Source organism: Opisthocomus hoazin, chromosome 6, assembly GCF_030867145.1.
Source record: "Opisthocomus hoazin isolate bOpiHoa1 chromosome 6, bOpiHoa1.hap1, whole genome shotgun sequence".
NCBI classification, from domain to species: Eukaryota; Metazoa; Chordata; class Aves; order Opisthocomiformes; family Opisthocomidae; genus Opisthocomus; species Opisthocomus hoazin.
The window spans coordinates 1442545-1467019 of record NC_134419.1 but is presented as its reverse complement, the minus strand read 5'-3'; the positions used below and the strand labels follow the sequence as shown (position 1 = coordinate 1467019).

Sequence of the window (24475 nt, the reverse complement as noted above, 5' to 3'; positions counted from 1 at the left end):
TGGATGTGTGTTATGTCCCTTCATGTTCAGGAGAGCATTTAATGACTGGTTAATGTCCATATGATAACTGAGAGCAAAGCCAGGCAGAGCCGAGAGAGGTCTGCGAGAAGCACGCTGCGCGCAGTGATGCACAGAGCACAGCGCGAAGGAGTTGTGGTCGCACGTTCCGTATTGCCATTAAGGAATATTTTCTGCAGAAAATCTAAGCATATAATTTAATCTTGTTGAGAAATACTTCATAAAAATGTTTTTGATGCTGGAATGACCAGTAAGCAAGTTCTGACTCAAATGACCGACGGCAGACTGCACGTTTAGATGTGGAACTTTGCCAAAACCTGTTTCTCTGGAAGTAATGAGTTCCGTTAAATTAATTTTCTCTTTTCTCTCATCATTCATTATTCTCGTTATTTCTCTTATACGTCTCTCGAGATCTCCTGCTTGCAGGAGCAGTGCGATCACACGTTGGTGAAACGCTGTAGAGACGCGCGAGGCTTTCCGTTTTAGCGACAGCGCGTTGCCGTTGAGCTGGGTTGATGAGATAAATGTGCTGAGAGACTTTTCTGTCGCGGTGTGACGGTGACTAAAGGCTGCCCTACCGTTTGTGCAACAGACGCCGTCGCAGCAGAGCAGCGTCCTGGACAACGGGCAGGAGGAGGTGCCTGTGAGCGGCCAGTGGAACCCCTACCCGCTGGGGCGGCGGGACGTGCCACCGGACGCCGTCACGAAGAAGGTAAGCGGTGCCAGCAGCCCTGCTGCCATGGCTGCCCTTGCCGTCTCGTCCCAGCGAGGCGGTGGAAGGAGGAGAGCAGGTTAATGAGGACAGGTTTGGGAAACCCGTGTGTTTGTTTCAAAGTTTAAAGCATTGTGAGTTAAGGGTGGTGTTTGCTACCTGTTTTTGTATTTATTCATGCAGATGCTAGTAGTCACATCTGTAGTGTGTGAAACGGGCCCAGCGGGCTTGGTGGGTGTGTTCCTACACGCATCAGACAGGTGTCAGCCCCCTCGTGTCCTGAAAAGTCTTCATTCGGCTTTTTCATTTCAATTACCTTCTTCAGTTCGTGACAAAAAATGAGCGCGTTGGGCTGGAGGCCAGCCCAGTGTCGGGACAGTCGCAGCCTTTTTGGCAGAGGCACCCGAGGCGTGCATCATTTGCTGACAAACTCACTAGAAAGGGGTCTAATTTCTAGTACCTGGTGGCAGCAGACGTTAAATGGCAGCGCTTGGATCTGGCCTGCTTCTGTGAAAACACTGGCTGCTCTCTGCCCGCCCCGGCCTGGCTCTGCTCGTCGGCTGAGACGCTGCCGCGTTCAGATGCTCTGCTCGGAAAGCTGTGCAATGGAGGAGCTTGGCAAACTAAAAGGTGTTTGCAGTCAGCAGTGGGAGGTGGAGCCACGCGTTTGACCAGTGATAATTACATTGATTGTTAATCTATGTGGAGACTGGTCCTCTCGTTCCTGAAGTAAAGCCTTCTGAGTGAATAGGACTGGTGTGAAAGTCGTAATGTGCACGCTGAGAACTTCCCTAGCGCAAGTAGCTGTCAGCACTGATGAGGCAAATACCTTCCCCCTGGCTTCTCATCTTTTTATCCAAGACAGTTTCAGAAGCAGTAGCCCTTGCATTCATGCCAGGGTAGCGACAAGAGGTACGCTTGTACGAGGGAGTCGCTTGAAGATGGGAGGCGAAAGCCGTTGCTGCTAGAGCAGCCCGGAGGTTCCTTGCCCGGGACAGGAGGGTGAGGAGGAAGGCGCCCTGACGTTGTCTGACGGAGCTGGCTCTGGCAGCCGAGTGGTTCGAAGGGTTTCTCCATCCTCTGCCACACTAGAAACTGCGAGCAGGCATTCTGGGTGGAGTTGCTGCTTCGCTTCACTGCCACATTGGGTCAAACCTGCGTTTATCCGTTCACACAACCTAACACAGTCTACGTCGTGCATTTGTGCCTCGTCAGTGTTACTATAATAAGAAACTGCAGATTCTGTTTTGTTCTGAACATTTCAGTATCTGGCTGCTCAGATGTGGTGAGTACAAACGTTGTATAACTGCACGGAAATCTGCTTAACTCAGTGGAGCAATCCAATGTTACATCCCTTGTCAGCTACTTTAATTATACTGTAAATATTGGACACTGAGCTGAAAGTAATCAACTTTGGTGGTGACTGTTAAATAAAGTAAAGAACACGAATGAAATTGGGGAAGCAGTCTGCATAATGGAGATTTTTTTCTGCAGAATAAATAATTCCCGTTTCCAAGAAAGGCAGCTTATCCACCTCCAGCAAGAGCCACAGTGTGAATACACAAGAAGTAGTGATACAATCTCTTCAAAGTCTATTAACGGGAGCGAGAAAATGAATTCTGGAAATTGTTTGCCCACCATCCTCAGGAGGTGGTTTGCAGTGTGCTGTGGTGACAATGCTAATCTCTTCTCCGTTGAAAGTCACCTCCAGTGTCTTGGTTTCCCAGCGTCGGGGGATTAAAACACAGCAATTATTTGAAGTCAGACTCAGTGAATCTCCTATAGGAATAAAGTTCAACATAACAAATAATTAAATGATGTAAATATAAATTCTAGTATATGTTGTGGTTTTCCAGTAACGTAACAGTACTGGTGTGAATGGGCCCGTGCAGAGCACAGTCACTACGTGGTAGAGCTCTACTTGGGACACCACTGGGAGAAGTTGGGACTTGTTCTTCCAAGGGGAAGAGCATGCACTAGAGACAGATAGATTGTGTACTCAGGCTGACGTACTGCGTGTGTAGATGCCTATATTAGCCACACAAAGAGAGCTACTATACGAGTAGTGACGACTGTTTCTGCTAGGTAGGGTGGGAATACTGCACAGTAACCGCTACGTAATAATGTGGGGTGTGAGTGGTGGTTTCTGTCCTTCTTGCTGTTCAGAATACAGATTACCTGCTCGGTTTTTTTCAAGTGTGATCATTTATGTGATCATCCCATATTTTATGGGCTTGTTTTCTGATGGAAAAGTTGGCTGTTTTAATCCTGAAATTGAATAATCCACTGATTTATTAGAAGACTATGGTATTTATGCTTCTGGGAAGACGATTTCTCTGTCATGTCAACAAGTCAGCTACATGCCTGATTAAATCAGTTGTATTCTGAGTTAGCTGCTCCTCCATGAAAGGGGAAGGGATAGAAGTGTGGCAGGGAATCGCTCCTTATGAAGAAGAGAGGTTGAGGAGTGAGACTGAAGACAGAAGATGAGGAAACATCAGGCCGGCCAGCCTGGGTGCAGGGCGATGGCCCTCGAAGAGGAAGATGAGGAGGCATCAGGCCGGCCAGCCTGGGGGCACAGAGCAATGGCCCTCGAAGAGGAAGATGAGGAGGCATCAGGCCGGCCAGCCTGGGGATACAGAGCGATGGCCCTCGAAGAGGAAGATGAGGAAGCATCAGGCCGGCCAGCCTGGGGGCACAGAGCAATGGCCCTCGAAGAGGAAGATGAGGAGGCATCAGGCCGACCAGCCTGGGGGCACAGAGCGATGGCCCTCAAAGAGGAAGATGAGGAGGCATCAGGCCGGCCAGCCTGGGGGCACAGAGCGATGGCCCTCGAAGAGGAAGATGAGGAGGCATCAGGCCGGCCAGCCTGGGGGCACAGAGCAATGGCCCTCGAAGAGGAAGATGAGGAGGCATCAGGCCGGCCAGCCTGGGGGCACAGAGCGATGGCCCTCGAAGAGGGTTTGGGCTGTGTCGGACTCTGTTAGCTGGGCTCTCCGCAGCTGCTGCAAGATGGTGGACGCCCACGGGAAGGCTGAAGCCATGCAGGCTCCTGAAGATCCCTGCGTGGGCTGCGATGCTCTTGGTGGACGCGGAAGGAGCCTATGCTGTGGCACTGGAGCAGGGCAGCTGCCTTGAAACGGGGACACGCAAGTGTCGGAGTCACTGCTTCCCCCCTTTCTGACTTGGGAGTATTTATGTTAGCCACAGCGGAGAGGCTGGAGGCTCTTTCGGTTTCATTTCCAGCATCTGCTGTTCCATACAGAGGTCTTCTAACCTGATGAAGAAGATCTGAGGTTTTTCAGTGAAGAAGCACAGTAATTTTTGCATTTGAAATAGACATCTTCCTCTGAGGCAGACAGTGGACCCGTTGTGGGCTGCTGTGGTGGATATGGGCTTATTTCCAGGGCAAACAGCGGAATTTATGAGATTCTGCTTTTGTGGGATCTGCTTGTGATGAGTACGACACGCGTGAAGGACAGAACTGTCCTGCACACGGTGACTGCTCGCCTTGCAGCTCCACGCGGCTTCTTGTTGCTGGGGAGTTAGTGAACAGCTAAAAAGTCTGTCTTGAGCGTTTTCCTTCCCTTCTGATCCTGGTGGAATTGCAGATCTCTCTGACCTGTAGAGTGGGACGTTCTCGGTGCAGGCTGCCTTCACCAGGCTGTTCCTGGAGTAAGGCTGGCTGGCTGCGCGGTGCTTTCACGTACACGGGTGAGCTGTGTTTGAAGGAGAGTCTGGGGACTGAAGATTCAGGGACATGGAGTAAGAGATTTCTGTGTCATGACTCACTTTGAGACTGTCCCTCTTGTACTAAAATAAAGAGCTGTCAGCCATGCCTGCTGCCAAGTCCCTTTCTTCAAACATAGTCAGCAAAGAAAGAAGACAGAGAAGATCAGTTTTGCTCGCAGTCACTGCGTTTCTTGCTGGGATTCTGCGTGCAGTGACACGAGGAGCTCCAGCTGCCTCTGTAGGAATGGTGTCTTCTGCAGACACAGCTTGGAAATCCATGGAGATGTATTTTTGCTATGGCAACAGGCAATTTTGCCAAGAAAGCCAATGGAATCCTGGGGTGCATCAAGAAGAGTGTGGCCAGCAGGATGAGGGAGGTTCTCCTTCACCTCTACACTGCCCTGGTGAGGCCCCATCTGGAGTACTGTGTCCAGTTCTGGGCTCCCCAGTTCAAGAAAGATGAAGAGCTACTGGAGAGAGTCCAGCGGAGGGCTACGAGGATGGTGAGGGGACTGGAACATCTCCCCTACGAGGAGAGGCTGAGGGAGCTGGGCTTGTTCAGCCTGAAGAAGAGAAGGCTGAGAGGGGACCTTAGAAATGCTTATAAATATCTGCAGGGTGGGGGTCAGGAGGATGGGGCCAAGCTCTTTTCAGTGGTGCCCAGTGACAGGACAAGGGGCAATGGGCACAAACTGAGGCACAGGAAGTTCCGTCTGAAGATGAGGAAGAACTTCTTCCCTCTGAGGGTGACGGAGCCCTGGCCCAGGCTGCCCAGGGAGGCTGTGGAGTCTCCTTCTCTGGAGATATTCAAGACCCGCCTGGACAAGATCCTGTGCAGCCTGCTGTAGGTGACCCTGCTTGGGCAGGAGGGTTGGACTAGATGACCCACAGAGATCCCTTCCAACCCCTACTATTCTGTGATTCTGTGATTTTGTGAATTAATTCTAATGCCCTGGTTGTTACAACTTCCGAGGCCAGAGGGTTGGCCAAGGGGTAAGAAATGTTTTGCTCTTTTGCTGTAGGACATTTAATCTTGTCTAAAAGGTAGTCTCCCAATTGGTGACTCTTCCAGCAGGATCGTGAGGGTTCAGTAGTACTGAGGAGCAGACCTTCATGACGAGACGTGGTTGTGGCGTTGGCTGGTGTGAACTTCTTGTGAAACATCATTGAAGTGGGTCTGGTTTGTCCAGAGAGACTTGGCGGTACTGCCACGTGCGGTCGTAACGCTCTTCCCCGCGCAGGCTGTTCAGACGGCAGCGCTGGGTGGTGGGTGTGCAGGATCTGAAGGCTCTTGCTGGCAGGGGTGCGTGGTTCCGTGGAGGTACCAGCATTTGATCATAGAGCGGAGCATGAATTCTGCTCATTCCCTTATAGCTAAGCTGCACGTGATTGTTCATAAGCAACAGCATCTGTATCCTGTAAAGATGAAAAGTAAAAAGCATCTCAGCTGAATTTATTTTGCAAAGGTTTGCCTCGAATATCGCTGTGATTCGGGTGCCCCAGTCGAGGCTGCGTGCTGAAGAAAGTGTGCAGGCTCACCCTGTCAGGAGCGGGACGCGGGAAGCAGAGCTCACCCGGCAGGTCGCAGCGGCAGGCGGGAGAGGCAGCGGGGACGGAGCGGGGGGACAGCGACAGCAGCCAGCCGTTTCTCTCTGAAAATGGCAAAAGGCCGGGTCAATGAAATGCCGTATTTCGCTTACAAAGTATTAGAGCTTCAAATTGGTGGATATCGTAGTAGAAATTTGAGGATTTGGTTACTCATACGTTGTAAAAGCCCCGTGTGTTCCTAGGACAAGGCACAGAGTTTAACCGATGCGTGCTTGCCGTACACGGTGCACGATAGTGGCAAATGTCTCTGTTTGTGGTGAATCCCTTATTCCAAGCTACCCGCAGGAAAAAACGCATCGCAGTACCCTCAGACTCCGCTGTGATGAATAATCCACCCCAGTTCAATTTATGAAATGTTCTCCATTCACAAAACATTCGGAGCAGAAGCAAATGTCACGGCATGAGGAAGAAAATATTTTCTGTTTATAGAGCATTCTGTATACGGCTAATTTCCCTGAAATTCCCAGGGCCACTAAATACAACAGGCGTATCCTCGCTGCTTTTAATCGTGGTTGTTTCCAGCTGTGGTCAAAAGGCAAACCTCTGGCAGGAGCGAAGAGGTTTGCTTTCCCTTGACTCTGTAAGTTGTAATAATTGCTTCTTTTCAGCTTCCTGAATTTCTGGCCTAACGGGTTGCGTTACCCACAGGCAGGTAGCCACATCCAGACCTTAATGGGCTCGCAGAGCCTGCAGCATCGGAGCCGCGAGCAGCAGTACGAGGGAAACCTGAGCAAAGTGACCATCCAGCCGTTCCAGCCGCCGCTGCCCATTCAGATTCCCTCTTCGCAGAGCTCCCGGGCGCCGCAGCCGGGGCGCTGCCTGATCCAGACCAAGGGCCAGAGGAGCACGGACGCCTACCAGGAGCAGGTGAGGAGCTCTGTCTGTAGAGCACCGCTTCGGCGAACGCTTTCTGGCCTTTCCCACTGGGCGCGGGGCAGCGTGGGGAGCACGGCTGAGCGGGGACGGACGAGCCGCTGGGGTCCCTGCCCCAGCACCAGGCACCGCACGTTTTCTCTTGAACTGGCCGAGCGGCACGACTTGGCGTCGCGGCTACAAGGATGGTGAGGGGACTGGAGCATCTCCCCTACGAGGAGAGGTTGAGGGAGCTGGGCTTGTTCAGCCTGAAGAAGAGAAGGCTGCGAGGGGACCTTATAAATGCCTACAAATATCTGCAGGGTGGGTGTCAGGAGGATGGGGCCAAGCTCTTTTCAGTGGTGCCCAGCGACAGGACAAGGGGCAATGGGCACAAACTGGAGCACAGGAAGTTCCGTCTGAAGATGAGGAAGAACTTCTTCCCTCTGAGGGTGATGGAGCCCTGGCCCAGGCTGCCCAGGGAGGCTGTGGAGTCTCCTTCTCTGGAGATATTCCAGCCCCACCTGGACAAGGTCCTGTGCAGCCTGCTGTAGGTGACCCTGCTTCGGCATGGGGGTTGGACTAGATGACCCACAGAGGGCCCTTCCAACCCCTACTATTCTGTGATTCTGTGATTCTGTTCCTGAGCAGACCCGACATCGCTGGGTCATGCCGAGTCAGCGGTTTCTGCCAGTTCCCAGCAGCCCCGTTCGGTGCAGCGTGTTTGGCAAGACGCGGATCTCCTCAGATTCGTGTCGGCTGCTCCAGTTCAGCCCAGCAAAGGGCCAGCTGTAGCCCCAGTGTCCCCAGCCTAGAAGAATGGGTGCTGATGAGCTTCGTCTGAGGGTGACGGAGCCCTGGCCCAGGCTGCCCAGGGAGGTTGTGGAGTCTCCTTCTCTGGAGATATTCAAGACCCGCCTGGACAAGGTCCTGTGCAGCCTGCTGTAGGTGACCCTGCTTCGGCAGGAGGGTTGGACTAGATGACCCACAGAGGTCCCTTCCAACCCCTATTATTCTGTGATTCTGTGATTCGTCGTGAGTTGGTCCTGTCCCCATCATATCTGGCCTTAGCGATCGCAGTGTCTGCGGCACCTGGCTCGCAGCAGAAGGCTCGGAGGCGTTCGTAAACCTCTCTCTTGTGTCAGTGCTGGGCAGCCACGCAGGTCACAGCCTGTGTGAAGTCCCTGGAGTCCATGGAGACGCAGAAACAGTGGCTGGCGTGGCTCGCAGTACGTGCTCCGGCTGGCTCGGTGAGCGGTCACTGAGCTGCACTGAAGTCATTTTTGGTTCATATTCAATTACCCAGTGCCATTTAGAGTCATCCTGACTCAAGGCTCAGCACTGTTCCCTGGAGCAAGGCTCTTGTGGACGCGGGCGGTGCTGAGCGCAGGGGCTGTGGCCCTGGTGCTGACAGCGTGGGCTGCGGAGGAGCTGCTCCCTGGGTCTGCCCCGGGGTGCTGCACGCCTGGCACCTGCTGGGAAAACAAAAGTGCACAAGATGAGGCCTCACTGGCAGATTTATCCTGATGCTGAAGTGAAAAATTTGGCTAACGTGAACTGCTCGTTCACAAGTCTAAAGGGTTTTTTTTCCTTGAAAACAGAATTTTGAAATACATGCAAAAATACGTGCAGCACTGTGAACGCTATGGAATCATTGCAGCTGCCTAAAATAATGAAAATATTTCCAGTTTATAACAGTGTTGTGCTGCCTTTGACTGTGCTGTGCACTGCAGCTTTCGAGAGGGTCAGCTCGTCTCGTTAGCGGTGAAGTGGGTACGTGAGGAGGAGATGCCGTTGCTTCGAGAGGCTTTAACGTTGGCACTGATTTATCTTGCCGTATCTTTTTAACCTAGTTTTGTGTGAGAATAGAGAAGAATCCTGGCCTTGGTTTTAGTATCAGTGGTGGAATAAGTGGACAAGGAAATCCATTCAAACCTTCTGATAAGGTAAGTTATAAATTTCTCTCTAAATGGTCCTTATTTTAGAGTGCCATGTAGTGGAGACGTAGAGAACAAGAGTGAAATTTTTATGCACTTCTGTTGTGATGGTTGAAAGAATTTTTCCCATGCTTGGCTTTTTTTTTAGTAGGGGAGTATTTATTAGGGGAGTATTGTTCCCTGTTTTTTCCCCTAGTTAATGATGCCGAGGGAATCAAAACAGAAATCACGTGGGTGTCTGCCTTAGATTCCGTGCGTCAGATCCTTTTTGAGACTGTTTGCTGGAGAACTGTCTCGCTGGCTTTTTGCTTTCAAGAGCCGATCCAGGCCCTGATTAAACCTTCACGAAAGTCATTAGAGGGAATGCTAAACCCGTGGCGTCCCTAGGTAGCTGAAATGCCAGGGCGTGTGGCAGCCGTGTCAAATAAAACCGGCCCGGCTGCACGCGGGTCCGGAGATGGGGGCTGCCTTGCAGACGCCGTGGCGAGCCGGCTGCGGGGCCGGGCTGCGGGGTGACATCTCCCCGCTGCGGTGCCTGGAGGTCAGGCGGGCTCAGCGCTCCTTCTGGCAGTGACACGTTTGAGGGGCTGGTAGATCTCTTCCGGTGAAAGGAAGCCGAGGAAGAATACGTCTGGTGATCGCCGGCTGCGCGGGGCTGTAGGGCTGGGAACGGACCCTTAGACCTGGGAACTCGCTGGAGCTGGCGGAGAAGCAGGTGCTGTGGGTACCTCTCAGCTAAACGTGTTTATACTCCTTGATAACGCTGCCTGCCGTTCTGAGAGGCAGCCGTGACTTCTGTAAATGTGGAGAATGTCTGGCAAACGATGAAAATAAAACTTTTAATCTCTTCCCAAAAATTTGAGATCTGCGTGCTAGTGAAAAGTATTTCCCCACCACTCTGGATTACAACAGAAAGCTAATTGGAAATGTAAAATGCGCTTGGAAGTATCAATCTAACTCAGTTCCTTCCAGTTTTCTCATTGATAATCCTTGGTTGGAACTCCCAGAGTAGTTCCATTTAATGTGCGTAACCAGCAGGCATTTTAGTGGCTGCCCCTGAGAACATGCTCACATCTGGTGTCCTGCTGTGAGACTGCGCACCGGAACTGCACTTCGTAACATCATGGTCTTTTTTTTCCATGGTTTAATCTATGATATATTTTTAAATTTAATTTAAATAAATTTTTAAAATTTAATTTAAATAAATTTTAAATAAAATTTAAGCGATTAAAATTCTAAATTAAGCTATGCTGCCACTGCCTGCCGCTTGCCTGAAATTATTAAAGCAGAGTCTGTGTCCCGTTATGGATGTGTCTGCACCAGCAATCGGTGCCGTGCAGTGTCAGCTGGCGATAGGCTTTGTTTTCCCAAGAGCAGAAATGCACAACTGCGAACTACGGGAGCGAGAGGGTGGTTATATGGAAGGAATTCATAGCTCAAAGGTTTTCTGCTTGTTGTTGCTCTGAAACCTTGCTTCCCACATGGTTAAGTCAGATTTATCACGTTTTAAGTATCACAGAAGCGATGGGAGGTCTCCTCACATGTGCAGTGGTTGGAAGTCGCGCGCGTGGTCCTGCTCTGTCCGTGAGCTGACGGCAGCAGGGACGGCAGCGAGCGCTCCCCTGCCCGGCCACGCGCCCGTGCCCCGGCTCGCCGACCGCGCTGCGGCGAGGCGAGAGCAGGCAGGGCAGCACAGGAGTGATCGGCCATGAGTCCCCATCCCTGGAGGGGTTCAAACACCACCTGGATGTGGCACTTGGGGACAGGGTTTAGCAGGCGTGGTGGGGTTGGGGTGACGGTTGGACTTGATGATCTGAGAGGTCTTTGCCAACCTTCACGATTCTGTGATTCGGTGCCAGGCTGGTGTCCCCAGTTAACGGCACGGGGGTGCAATGGGCACAAACTGGAGCATGGGAAGTTCCAGCTGAACATGAGGAAGAACTTCTTCCCTCTGAGGGTGATGGAGCCCTGGCCCAGGCTGCCCAGGGAGGCTGTGGAGTCTCCTTCTCTGGAGATATTCAAGACCCACCTGGACAAGGTCCTGTGCAGCCTGCTCTGGGTGACCCTGCTTCAGCAGGAGGGTTGGACTGGGTGACCCACAGAGGTCCCTTCCAACCCCTACCATTCTGTGATTCTGTGATTCTGTGAATGTAAGCGGCCCATCGCCGCGCTCCCGAGGAGCTCGGGTGTCCGGAAGGCGAGCAGAAAGACGGGGCAGAAGGCTGTAACGTCCCTCAAGGACGCGCGCGCTTTGCGTGGGGATGCCAAGCCGGGAGTTTCCCCGGTGCCTCTGCGCGCAGCGTGCGGGCTCGGCGTCCGCGTGCGCCCGGTTCCAGGGGCTGCACCCTCGGCAGCGGGGTGGGCACGGCAGAGCCGGCGAGACCGAGGGTGCTGAGGTGCAGGGCTGCGTGGGGAGCGCTCCAGATGCCTTCGTCAGCGAGGAGCTCCATCTTGGATTTGGGGTTTTAGTAACGGATTTTACTGAAATTGTGAAAACAAATCTAAAAATATCCTTTATGACTTAATTTTTCCCCTTTCAAAGTCATTCACTGCTCAGACGCTGGGTTAAGCGACAGCCCTACAGGCCATGGTACTGAGTATCTCAAGGGCTGAATAACAAGGCTGCTTTTTAGAAATTGTTTTAAACTTCTTTTTTTTCCTTGAGGAAGCAAGCAGAGATTACTGTGTAGATTATGGGATGCATTCTTCTAGTCAATTAATGCTTGCTCCTTTTTAATTATCCTCCTGATAATCCTGTTCCTCTTGCCCTGCTCAAACTGGACATTATTTTGTGATGTGGAATCTTGCTTTCTGATGACCCACGGCTGTATCTGTGTCAGGCAATAACTAGCTGAAGGTCATGGAGAGCTGCTACAGCCCCGTTCCACTGTGTGATTACAGATTAATTAAGAGTTTAGTGTTTAGGCCATTGGCAGCATATATAAAGCCCCCCCCCCAGACAGAATTTAGGGGGAGACCTGTATTTTGGGAACTAGTTCGTGGTGATAGCATCCTAACCTCTGTTACTTCTGACTTATAGGGTATCTTTGTTACTAGGGTTCAGCCTGACGGACCAGCATCCAGCCTGCTCCAGCCTGGCGACAAGATCCTCCAGGTACGGGTGGCTTTCACTGCTCTCTGAACCGAGTCTTTGCGTCTCAGAAGCACGATGGCGTTGGGTTTGGTACTCGATAATTGCTGGTTTTGTTATTATGGTGCTTCAATGTCGAACTTCTTCCCTCTGAGGGTGACGGAGCCCTGGCCCAGGCTGCCCAGGGAGGTTGTGGAGTCTCCTTCTCTGGAGATATTCCAGACCCGCCTGGACAAGGTCCTGTGCAGCCTGCTGTAGGTGACCCTGCTTGGGCAGGGGGTTGGGCTGGGTGACCCACAGAGGGCCCTGCCAGCCCCTGCCATGCCGTGTGTGATTCTGTGTGATAACTGTGATGGAGGATGTTTTATTTCTCAGATATGAGCAATGCCTCTAGCTAGAAGTATCCACTTCCCTAGGCAGTAAGAACTTGAAATTATTAATACTCACCGGCATCGCTTCACCTCCACCCCCGTTTTCCGCTGTCACCGTCACCTCCGCTTGCATTTGTCTCTGGAGACAGTCCCCTGCTGGAGACGAGGGCTGTGTCGCGCCGGTCGCTGTGGAAGGAGGTTCCTCTTCACCCACTGCCTCTCTCCTTCGGCATCGGTCGCTGTCGGCGCCGCTTGCCGCCCTCCACGCACGCGCCGGCTGCGGCACCCGCTGGACCTTCCCTGGGTGGGCTCACCCAGCTCACAGGGAAGCTGTCCTTCCTAAAGATGGGTTTGCCCAGGGCTGTGTGTCTGTATGTCTGTGTGTCGTGTGTCTGTGTGTCTTCTGCAGTGAGCCAGCTCTGGTCTTTACAAGCCCAGAAGCCCACGGACCCACTGGGATCCTGGGGAGAGCAGAATTGTTGTGTCTTTCCTCTCCATGTCATAAGATCTGAAGTTATTCATCGAAGTAAGAATGATTTCTCCGTTACAGAACGAGCAGCCGTGTTGGTAGATGGCTTGCGAGGAGGACACGGTTGCGGGGCGTACGAGTTGGCCCCCACGTGTTAAAGGCTGCCCTTCAGTGCCAAGAAATTCTGTTTTCATGGCTCCATCATTCAGCTCAAAACCATTCTTTCCGGCTGGTAGTTAGAACTAGATAGTAACTCAATGAGTAAATATATGTGTGGATTCCATAGCGTGTTCTGTGGGGAATGCGAGGCCACAGCAGGGACGAACGAGTTGGCTTCCAATTGTCATTTGTTTCTGCATTAAATAAGAACCCCCCCGGTGCAGCCTGCTTTGGGTGGGGGTCTCCTACAACAGCTCTTCCGCTGAGAAGCTGCTCTTGCCGAGCAGAGGTTTCCCCGTCGCCAGAGCTGAGCCCACGCTGGTCATGGGCGACTGCTGGGTGGCCCCCGGGTGACACCGGAGCGCCGGCCGGCCTCGGGCTTACTGCCCGCCCCTGCCAGCCTTTCCAGCTTTTCCCACCTGGAATCTGTGTCCTTGCTCCTGGGAGCAAACAGGTTTTGTTGTGGCAAAGCGTGGGGGGCTGTGGCCGAGGAGGTGTCGGGGCGCGGTGGGCAGCGTGCCGCCGTCGGCAGCGCTCGCTGGCTGAGCAAAGCGTGAAGGCTTCGCTAACCTGCTGGTGAATCTTGGTTAAAGTCTGAAAGAGTTCAAATATATGTGTGTATATATAAAAATATATGTATAATACGCATGTATTTAGTTAAATTCTGGTGTGTTTAGGGAGTTGCTATAAGCTAGCGAGAGCGGGTTCTGCCATGGGCAGCCCTGTTTCTGGAGGTGACCTCGTCTGTCGAATTATTGTGTTGTAACCTCGCCGAGGGCATCTCGATCCGCTCTTCTGCCGGTGGCTCTGGGGTCGAGGCTTTTGCAGAGTCCCAGGGCTGAGCTGGCACCCAGGGAGCCATCCCGAGGCTTTTCCAGAGTCCCAGGGCTGAGCTGGCACACAGGGAGCCATCCCAAGGCTTTTCCAGACAGTCCCAGGGCTGAGCTGGCACCCAGGGAGCCATCCCAAGGCTTTTCCAGAGAGTCCCAGGGCTGAGCTGGCACCCAGGGAACCATCCCAAGGCTTTTCCAGACAGTCTGGGCGCTGAGCTGGCACCCAGGGAGCCATCCCAAGGCTTTTCCAGAGAGTCCAGGGGCTGAGCTGGCACCCAGGGAACCATCCCAAGGCTTTTCCAGAGAGTCCAGGGGCTGAGCTGGCACCCAGGGAACCATCCCAAGGCTTTTCCAGAGTCCCAGGGCTGAGCTGGCACCCAGGGAGCCATCCCAAGGCTTTTCCAGACAGTCTGGGCGCTGAGCTGGCACCCAGGGAGCCATCCCAAGGCTTTTCCAGAGAGTCCAGGGGCTGAGCTGGCACCCAGGGAACCATCCCGAGGCTTTCCCAGAGAGTCCAGGGGCTGAGCTGGCACCCAGGGAACCATCCCAAGGCTTTCCCAGAGAGTCCCAGGGCTGAGCTGGCACCCAGGGAACCATCCCGAGGCTTTCCCAGAGAGTCCAGGGGCTGAGCTGGCACCCAGGGAACCATCCCAAGGCTTTCCCAGAGAGTCCTGGGGCTGAGCTGGCACCCAGGGAGCCATCCCGAGGCTTTTCCAGAGAGTCCAGGGGCTGAGCTGGCACCCAGGGAACCATCCCGAGGCTTTCCCAGAGAGTCCAGGGGCTGAGCTGGCACCCAGGGAACCATCCCGAGGCTTTCCTGGAGAGTCTGGGCACTGAGCTGGCACCCGGGGAGCCGTCCCAAGGCTTTTCCAGAGAGTCCAGGGGCTGAGCTGGCACCCAGGGAACCATCCCGAGGTTTTCCCAGAGAGTCCAGGGGCTGAGCTGGCACCCAGAGAGCCATCCCAAGGCTTTCCTGGAGAGTCTGGGCACTGAGCTGGCACCCGGGGAGCCGTCCCAAGGCTTTCCTGGGGGCTGAGGGGCAGGAGCCTGCAGGCAGCGGTGTCATCGCCTGCATGGGCCGGCTTCGCTCCGTGGGGCAGCAGATCTTCTGCTGTGGCTGATCGATCACACGCAGTAAACTGCTGGTAATTATGGTTAAAATTTGACTATTTGAAATAGCGTTGTGACAGATGAGTTACAGGAAGACTTAATTAGCGCGACAGCAGAAGGGTTTCTTCAGTAAATCCGTGCCTCTGCCTGAGCGGCGTGGCTGGCAGCGGTCAGAGCCGGAGCTCGGCAGGCAGCGAGGCGCTCGGCCGCGCTCCCTTTCCGCGGGCTTCCCGGCCTTTGGAGCTCTCCCATCCCAGAGTTACCGTTCCTGCAGGGAACGGGCGGAATGGCGGCGAGTCGGAGCGTGCTTCCAGCTGGAAGGGGCCCAGGGATGGCCCAGCCCCGCGCGCAGCCCAGAGCAGAGCCCGGTTCTCGCGGGGCCGCCTGCTTGCGCGAAACCCTTAGGTGGTCCCTGCTGATGCCACCCTGGGGTTCAATTTTCATATTTCCCTTTGCCCCCCCCAAACGAAGCCACTAAATGGAACCTCGTTTGATTTCTCCTCTTGTTTTTGTCTTGCAGGCCAACGGACACAGCTTTGTACACATGGAACACGAGAAAGCTGTGTTGCTGCTGAAGAGTTTCCAGAACACAGTAGACCTAGTTATTCAACGTGAGCTTACTGTCTAAATATTTTTTTATAAATAGTAAATATGTCTAGCCAGATCTAATGTTCAAACAGATTTATACATAGGAAACAAATTTTTTTTGCCAATTGCTGGACCAATGGCAAACGGTAGTGCCAAATGTATAATACTCTATGTTAGTACCAATCATCTTGGAAAAAAATATATTAACTATATAAATATATTGTTCACGTGGCTATGTATTAGTTTTAATTGTCAGCCTCCGGCTGTGCATTGGTGCGTTTTTTTAACCAAGTTACTTCTTAAAGTCAATTTCATATGATTTCGAAACACAGAAGCACATACAAATTCTTTAGGAATTCTGCTGTCCATCGGAAACACTGCCTCAAAGTTGTATATGCCTTTATAAAGATAAAATATATTAACCTGTACTTCCCATGAAATCTTTCTATCATGTCACATACAAAAATATAGAGAAAAAATATTTTCATAAACACCTCAAAGAAAGTATATATTAAATTAAATTTAATAATGTTCATTTATTTTCAATGCAAAGATATTATATGCCTTATGAAAATACCTGTACATATGCAGTGTGTATAGCTGGCTCCATATTAATTAGTAAAAATGTCACTATACAGGGTGAGATACTTAATAAATTATACTGTCAACTCTGGGACCTAGATATAAATAACCGCCATGAGAATTGGTGACCGTCCGTCTGTCGGACCCGCGTAGCCGGCTCCTCGCGAGCCCGCTCGGTGGGCGCAGCCGGTTCAGGCAGGAGCTGGCCGGGAGCAGGAGGCGACGGGCGGCAGTCAAACTTCCTTTGTTGCTGCTAATTTTATTATTTCACTTTTTCATTTGGAATCGTAGGCTCTCTGCTTGCATCCCCACCCGCCCTTCTCGCGCTGTGCTGGTTTCGCCCTGCTCCGGGCCGGGCCCGCGCCGCGCTCGCCGCCCGCCAGCCGTTGACCTTCCCCCGGGCGATCGCTTCTGGACCGCGAGCGGTGGGTGACGCGCCTGGGACGCCTTTCCCACCAGAGCTTACAAATATCTGCAGGGTGGGGGTCAGGAGCACGGGGCCAGACTCTTTCCAGTGGTGCCCAGCGACAGGACAAGGGGCAACGGGCACAAACTGGAGCATGGGAAGCTCCAGCTGAACCCGAGGAAGAACTTCTTCCCTCTGAGGGTGACGGAGCCCTGGCCCAGGCTGCCCAGGGAGGCTGTGGAGTCTCCTTCTCTGGAGATATTCCAGCCCTGCCTGGACACGGTGCTGTGCAGCCTGCTGTGGGTGACCCTGCTTGGGCAGGGGGTTGGGCTGGGTGACCCCCAGAGGGCCCTGCCCACCCCGACCATGCTGTGATTCTGTGAAGTGGTTTGGACACCCGTCGGGCAGGCGTCCCGCTGCTGCTCCCGGCCCGGAGTGCCGACAGCGCGGCGCTGCGTGAAGGAAGCTGCCCTTGGCTCAGCACCGCGGGCGGCCGTCGTGTCTGTGACTGAGAACCGTAGGAAAACCTCCCCATGATGCTTTCAGGGCTCTGGTTTCCGTCGGCCGGGGTGGCCCAGGTGGCCATGGGCTACGGGGTGAGCCGGGCCAGGCTCGGTCACGGCTCTGGGGCTGGGTTAGCAACGCCCCAACAGCCTGGGTCGGAGGAGCGTAGCTGCGGCACGGGGCACGGCCAGGAGCGTGGTACCTTTCCGCTTTGCCTCTGAGAAGTCTTGACCCTCTCGTCTCTTCCCATCAGGCGCCCGCTGACCGAGGTCGTTATTAAGATTAAGATCAGATGAAGCTAAACCTCAAGAGACGACGCTGCCGTGCGGCGTAAAGCCGTGCCCGCGGCGTCCCTCCCGCAGAGGTGCGGATGCGCCCCGTGCCTTTGCGCCGCGAGGGGACCCCGCGCCCCGCTCCAGGTGCCAGGCACAAGGGTGATGGAGAACCCCCCTGCCCCCGAGGCCGGGCGTCACTGCAGGGTCGAGCTTTCCAAGCGGGTTCAGGCTTCCCAAAGTCGGCTCGGCCGTTTTTCACCCCTCTCTGGCAGCTCCTGAATACGTGAAAAACGAGGGGCTCCGCGCGGGGAGGAGAGGGCGGCGTTGGGAAGACCCCCATGCGCGTAGGAAGGGAGAGAGAAAGTGCCCCGTCCACGAAATTACGGATCAGTCGGTGAGCGGGTGGAGGAACCACCCCCTGACCTTCTGCTCAAGCGCCAGCTTTTGAATTGTTTGGGGGTTGTTTTTTTTTATTTCCCCTTTTTTTTGTTCCTGACGTGCGTGGCAGCAGACGGGAGGCAGCGCCCGGCGGGGCCGTGGCCCGGAGCGCGGAGCTGGGTGGCTGCGGAGCCGCAGCCCGGGGCTCGGCCGCGCTGGGGGCTTTGCTTCCCCGCCACGCTCCCGGGTGGGATCCCCGCTCACCAGCTGCTGGCACTGCCCTTTTTCTCCTCGATCAATGGTTAAGCTCATTGGTACAAACAGTCATGAAACATAAATTCTGAGCTGCCCGAGCGGGCTCCCGCGTCCCCTGAAGTTTGCGTTGTCCCCACGAGCAGGACGAGCTGCCGTGCTGGCGACGCGGCCCCGGCTGCCACGCGGAGCCGTCGCTGCTGCCAATCCGAAAAGCTGCGACTTGGATAGATGATTTTAGGCTATTCAGAACAGAAATTTAAATAATTAATGCTGTTCAGTAAATGAAAATCTTCTTGATAGCCCAGGCTGAGGAAGCTTGCTGAATTCACGGGGCTTGATTTTGGGTCGTTGTTTGCTCGGTGTTTTCAGCTTCCCGTTTCCCGTCGCGTGGATGCGGTTTCAGAGCGCGGAGGCTCTGGCAGAGCCCATCGAAACTTTTTCTACCGCTCACGGCATCTCCAGGCCCAAAATTGCCCTTCTTGAGTCTCATTGCCCTTCAATAAACGACGTCGGGTTTTACTGGGGCTCACCCCTCCGTCGCCCCAGCGAGGCCGCGACGCCGGAGCCGTGCGAGGGGGTGGCCGGTGTCGGGAGGATGAGGAGGGCTCTGCCGGGGGCCTGGAATCCACAGCTTCCCGGCGACGGGCGATGAGCTGAACGAAGCCCAGGAGCAGCAGTGCTGGTCGGTCCCGTGCTTCGCGCCCGGCGGTTCTTCCGCGTGCCGAGTTTGCGGGATCTGAGGCGCGGTGGCGTGAGCCGTCGGGGCTGGGTGCGGAGCGGCGTGGTTGGGTTGCTGAGTGCTCCCATCGATGGGTTGGGACTGGAAGGGGACGGCGGTTCAGTTCCAGTAGGGCAGCGCGGTGTCACGTCGAGGTCCCGGATTTGCCAGGACTGCCACCGAGCCCGGGAGGGGGCTGGGGGGAGAGCTGGGACGCCCAGCTGAACCCTGCCGCGGCGATGCCTCAACACCAGCCCCCACTCCCCCAGAACACCAGGCGCTTTTTGACATTATTTTTATTCAGATTGGCTGAAATGAATCACTTCAATTGGACCACTTCGCGTTTTTGCGTTAGTCCTCGGAAATCGCTGGCGCCTTCTGGCTGCGCTGGCAGCTCCGCGGCCGCGCCGACCCCGTCCCCAGCGGCCCCGTCTGCAGGTCGGGTGCCAGGCGGGGACGGGGCTGTTGGTCCTTCTTTGCTAAGCACGGTTCTGCGGGGGGCAGGGGACGGCTCACCCCACGGGGAATCCCGCCTGCGGGTTCGCGTGGAGGATTCGGACCCGGGCAGGCGGATCTCAGAACGCAGCGGTTTTTCCGTTCACGCTCCCCAGATGGCTCCGCAGCCTTCTGACGCTGCCAAGGAAGAAGAGTGTGGCCAGCAGGACGAGGGAGGTTCTCCTTCCCCTCTGCTCTGCCCTGGTGAGGCCCCATCTGGAGTATTCTGTCCAGTTCTGGGCTCCCCAGTTCAAGAAAGATGAAGAGCTACTGGAGAGAGTCCAGCGGAGGGCTACGAGGATGAGGAGGGGACTGGAACATCTCCCCTACGGGGAGAGGTTGAGGGAACTGGGCTTGTTCAGCCTGGAGAAGAGAAGGCTGCGAGGGGACCTTAGAAATGCCTCTACATATCTGCAGGGTGGGTGTCAGGAGGATGGGGCCAACCTCTTTCCAGTGGTTCCCAGTGACAGGACAAGGGGCAACGGGCACAAACTGAGGCACAGGAAGTTCCAGCTGAACATGAGGAAGAACTTCTTCCCTCTGAGGGTGACGGAGCCCTGGCCCAGGCTGCCCAGGGAGGCTGTGGAGTCTCCTTCTCTGGAGATATTCCAGCCCCACCTGGACGCGGTGCTGTGCAGCCTGCTGTAGGTGACCCTGCTTGGGCAGGGGGTTGGGCTGGGTGACCCACAGAGGTCCCTTCCAACCCCTACCATTCTGTGATTCTGTGATATTCTGTGATAAGGGGCAGGTCGGCTCTTTGAGATTTTTTTTCCGTGCAATAAAAACTGAACTAATAATCCTCAGGGAAGGGCGAGATGCAAACAGGGAAGCCCGCGACGCGGCTCCCTTGCCCTGGCTCTGCGCCCGGGGCGGGGCAGCTCGGTGGTGGGTGCCCGCACTCCCGTTCGGGCGCTGCCCCTCGCGCCCCGTAGCCGGCTGCGCGCCGAAAGCCCGGCCGCCGGCCTGCGGCGAACGCGTTTGCTTTGCTGCGGTCTTGTTGCAAGGGGAAAAAAGAAAGGGGAGGGAAGGAAAAAAAAAAAAAAGGAAAAAGAAGTTGCTTCCAAAATGCTTTTCTTGAGAAAAAGTCTGGACCCGACCCCCGGGAGCCTGCGGGCCTCCCCAGTCGTAGTGGCTCTGCCCCTCTGCCCCTTCTCAGCTTGCGGTTTTGCTCTGGGTGTTGATGGTGACGTTTAGAAGCCGGTTGTTGGCTGTAGCGCTCATTCAGCGTCTTCAGCCCTCTTCTGGTCTTTCCCAAGATGGTTTTCACCGTGTCCGTGCCTGCGTGCGTGTGCCCCGGCGCTGCGCCGGCTCCGGGCTGGGGCCAGGGTGTGCCAGCCAGGGCAGGGGCAGGGCACGGCCGAGCGCGAGGCCGCGGGGCGAGATCCCAACATCGAGTGCCCGATCCTGAGCTCCCAATGCTGAGCTCCTGATGCTGAGCGCCCGACGCCGAGCGCCCGACGCCGAGCGCCCAACGCCGAGCGCCCAACGCCGAGCGCCGAACACCGAGCGCCGAACACCGAGCTCCCAATGCCGAGCTCCCGATGCTGAGCTCCCGATGCTGAGCTCCCAATGCTGAGCACCCGATGCTGAGCTCCCAATGCTGAGCTCCCAATGCCAAGCGCCCGATGCTGAGCTCCCGATGCCGAGCGCCCGACGCCGAGCGCCCGCGGGACGCGACAGCAGCCGTTCGCAGGGGCTCGCCGGGGCGCGCGGCCGGACGGGCTGCCGAGGCTTGTGCAGGGTCTAGGGCAGGATGAAAAGAAACGTTGAGGGGAGCGCCGTGTTTGTAGCTGATGCAGGAGCACCGGGGAAGGGAAGTCACTGGTGGCGTGGAACACCACTGATCCGCAGGAGCCGAGAACCCGACTAGAGATTCCGGGACGGTCAGGAGATGGGTTTGCTGTTGCTAGGATGCACTTTGAATGTCAAGACGTTCCTTGGTTAAACCTCTCTGGCTTGTAGTTTAGCATCTGGTTGCCTCATGCAGTCGGGAGAAGGCGCAGTTACAGATCCGTGTGTACGTACGCGTGTGTCTGCTGGAGACACAGACGGTACCGAGTGAGACCCGGGGCACCGCAGCCCGCTGGCGTGCGGGGTCTGGCCCCGCCAGCAGCCCCCGGCGCCGGTGCCAGCACGGCCGGGCCCCGGGGTGCCCCTGCCCGGCAGCAAACCGCCGGGCTGGCGCGGGGACCCCAGGCGCATGGCAAGAGAACACGGAACAGAGACCCCGGTGCGCGTCCCCAAACCCATCGACGGGCGCAGGAGAGGGTGGCGAGGCTCAGCCGTGGTCTCAGCTGCTGGGGGTTTATGCTTAGAATTCCCGAATGAGGATGAAATTGTACCCGGAGTCTGAGCTCCCTCCTCGCGCGCCGGTGTGTGCCAGCTCCCCGTCCCGCCCCAGCGCTCGCCCCCCGGCTCCTGCCCTCCAAAATTTGATTTTAAGCAAGCGCAGAAAGATTTCCCGCTCTCCCTCCCCGGCAGGCAGCCGTAAGGATTGATTTCACTTCTCAGCCTTGCCAGCGCGAGCGGAATCCAACGTAACGATACAACTTTCAGGCCAGTCGTTTGGACAGGATACGGATGAATTGGTGGCTTGGTTTTGTTTGGCACGCCTTGGGTGGCGGCGGGCGGCACGGCCCCGCGGGCGGCACAGCCGTGGCACCAGAGGCCGGGCACGGGCGCCCGCGGAGGGCGTGCGGGGCAGCTCGCCTCGGCGCGCGCGGAAAAGCAGATTTCATAAAGAGAAAGCAGATTTCATAAAGGGAAAGCAGGTTTCGAAAGGAAAAGCAGATTTCGAAAGGAAAAGCAGATTTCGAAAGGAAAAGCAAATTTCAAAAGGAAAAGAAAATTTCTAAAGTGGGTGTTTGCAAATCATAGAGCTTAAATAGTTTCTTGTAACAAAGAAAAACAAAACAAAACAAAACAAAAAACCCACCAAAAATAAAAAAAAAGCCTTTTGCCAAGCCTCTTCCTGGACGATTCCAGCCAATATTCTGGAGGTGACCGCCGTCACCGCGTTGCGTCAGCGTCCCCCGCTTCGTCGACAGCCCGGGGCCGTCTCTGTCTCGCTGCTGGCTGGCGTGGGCTCGCCCCCGCCCGGGCACCGCGCGCGCCGGTGCCGTTTTCTACTTGTGAGTACTGTATCCAGTTCCGAACCAACAGCTTACTTTATTAAAAGTTTTACCATTTTATAAAAGACATGTTTAATTATGATGGAGATGGCTGTATTGTAATTAATATTTTGAGATAATTGTGATTTTGAGCTTAAATTATATACAGAAAAATGGTCATTTTTTGTATGTGTTCAAAGATTGCTATATGACAAATGACTAACTGTACTTTTCAGTTTAATTACAGTATTAATGTAAATAAAGCTGAATGAAGAAATATTTACTACTTTATTAACATAGATTGTGAATGTACTTCATGTTTTTTGCAGTATAAAGACTTACTGAACTTGAAAGCTGCTTCATTTTATGTGCAAAAAGGTACTTCAGAATTCTATTTTAGATCTCTCGGTTCCGTGCCACCCACGCTGTTGGTGTTCCTCCGCCGGCTGCGTCCTCCCGGGCCGCTTCCCGGCCGGCGCTGCCCCGAGGTGCGTGTTGTGTTCCCGGTGCGTTTTGCTTCTGTACAGAAACCGACGACAGGGACGAAACCGATGCTGTGCAGCGTATAGCAGAGCCATTTTTCGGCTTTGGTGTACCCAATTTTTTCAGTATTTAAAAAAAAAAGTGTTTTGAATAACATTAAAAAGTCTCTTTATTGTATAAATAATAAAAATGTCACCTTATTGTAATTAATTTTCGTCATCTTTTCCTGTTGGATCTGAGGTTGCCAGAAACGCTGCTGGGCCAGTTGTGGCCGGCGAGACGGTCGCTACGGCCCTGGCCCGGGGAAAGCGGTGCAGGTCCCGGGCAGCGACACCGCTCTCGCCCGCCGCGGACCGTGCCGCTGCAGAGACGCGCGCGGCCTCTGCCACCAAACGCGGGAAAAGACGCGCTGTGCTCACCCGCTGCGTCAGGGAGAGACTGGAAAACTGAGCTTCCAGTGCACCCGCTGGGAAGGCTGCCCGCCCGCTGCCAGCCGGGATGGAGGAGCGAGGCCTAAAGCTCAGCAAGGACCTCATTTACGCAAAGCTTCGTGTTGAATTTTAGGTTGCGAAGAAGCCAGCAGCAGCCGGGGCCAGGGCAGCGCTGCCTCAGCCACGCGTTGTGCCTGGGCACGCAGCCCGTGCTGCCACGGCCCCGTGCACGCTGCCCGCAGCGCCGGCGCGGGTCGTACCACGGCGCAGCCCGCTCATCGCCGCTCGCGGCAGGGTCTACACCAGACCCCCCCCCCCCCCCCCAGGATTGCCCACCAGTGGGAACCCACCCAGGTGCCGCGTCCGTCCCGCTTCCCGTTCGCGGGCCGACAGGGACGCGGCAGCGCGGCGGGCACGGAGCAGGCAGCAGCTCTGCCTTTTGTTATCAAGAGCCCGGATGCAGCACGACTGGCACCAAAGGGATCACTTTCAGGAGGGGGAAGCATGTTTAAATTAAAAAAACCCACAAAAACTAAAAGTTACTGACTAGAAAACTTAATATGCATATGCTTAAAAACCCCAAAGCTCCATCGGCCAGGCAGCGTGCACTGTGTCAACGCCAGCCACACCGCGCTCGCTCCCAGGCGAGCCGCGCGCCCTCAGCCCCCCGCCACGCTTTGGGGTGCCGGCAGCTGCGCAGCCCAGCAGCAGGGAGGTGAGCGGAACGGCCTTACCGGAGATCAGGCACCAGGCCTGCAGAGACCTCAGCGTTCCCCTCTGCCTGCTGCTCAGATATTTCGATGTTGCCAAGTGTTTTAAAAATCAGCCAGTTGCAGGAAACCCATGGTCACAATTACAGAATCACAGAATCACAGAATCACAGAATAGCAGGGGTTGGAAGGGACCTCTGTGGGTCATCTAGTCCAACCCCCTGCCCAAGCAGGGTCACCCAGAGCAGGCTGCACAGGACCTTGTCCAGGCAGGTCTTGAGTATCTCCAGAGAAGGAGACTCCACAGCCTCCCTGGGCAGCCTGGGCCAGGGCTCCGTCACCCTCAGAGGGAAGAAGTTCTTCCTCATGTTCAGACGGAACTTCCTGTGCCTCAGTTTGTGCCCATTTCCCCTTGTCCTGTCACTGGGCACCACTGGAAAGAGTCTGGCCCCATCCTCCTGACCCCCACCCTGCAGATATTTGTAAGCATTTATTAGGTCCCCTCTCAGCCTTCTCTTCTCCAGGCTGAACAAGCCCAGCTCCCTCAGCCTCTCCTCGTAGGGGAGATGCTCCAGTCCCCTCCTCATCCTCGTAGCCCTCCGCTGGACTCTCTCCAGTAGCTCCTCATCTTTCTTGAACTGGGGAGCC

General features: G+C 55.0%; 2 protein-coding genes across 11 annotated transcripts in view; both read left to right on the top strand.

Moving 5' to 3' along the window:
* Nucleotides 1-22877, top strand: part of LRRC7 (leucine rich repeat containing 7) — a 332198-nt gene extending 309321 nt beyond the window's left edge. For 9 of the 10 annotated variants that reach the window (XM_075424242.1, XM_075424248.1, XM_075424249.1 and 6 more), the window contains 5 exons: nt 611-730; nt 6719-6937; nt 8776-8868; nt 11900-11974; nt 15413-22877. In XM_075424242.1, coding sequence (XP_075280357.1) covers nt 611-730; nt 6719-6937; nt 8776-8868; nt 11900-11974; nt 15413-15520 — 615 coding nt within the window. In that variant the 3' untranslated portion in view covers nt 15521-22877. The remainder of the gene's footprint in view (nt 1-610; nt 731-6718; nt 6938-8775; nt 8869-11899; nt 11975-15412) is intronic. The other variant, XM_075424246.1, reaches the window with a different exon arrangement.
* SRSF11 (serine and arginine rich splicing factor 11) overlaps nt 1-24475 on the top strand; it is a 339983-nt gene that overhangs the window by 271350 nt on the left and 44158 nt on the right. The window lies entirely within an intron of this gene.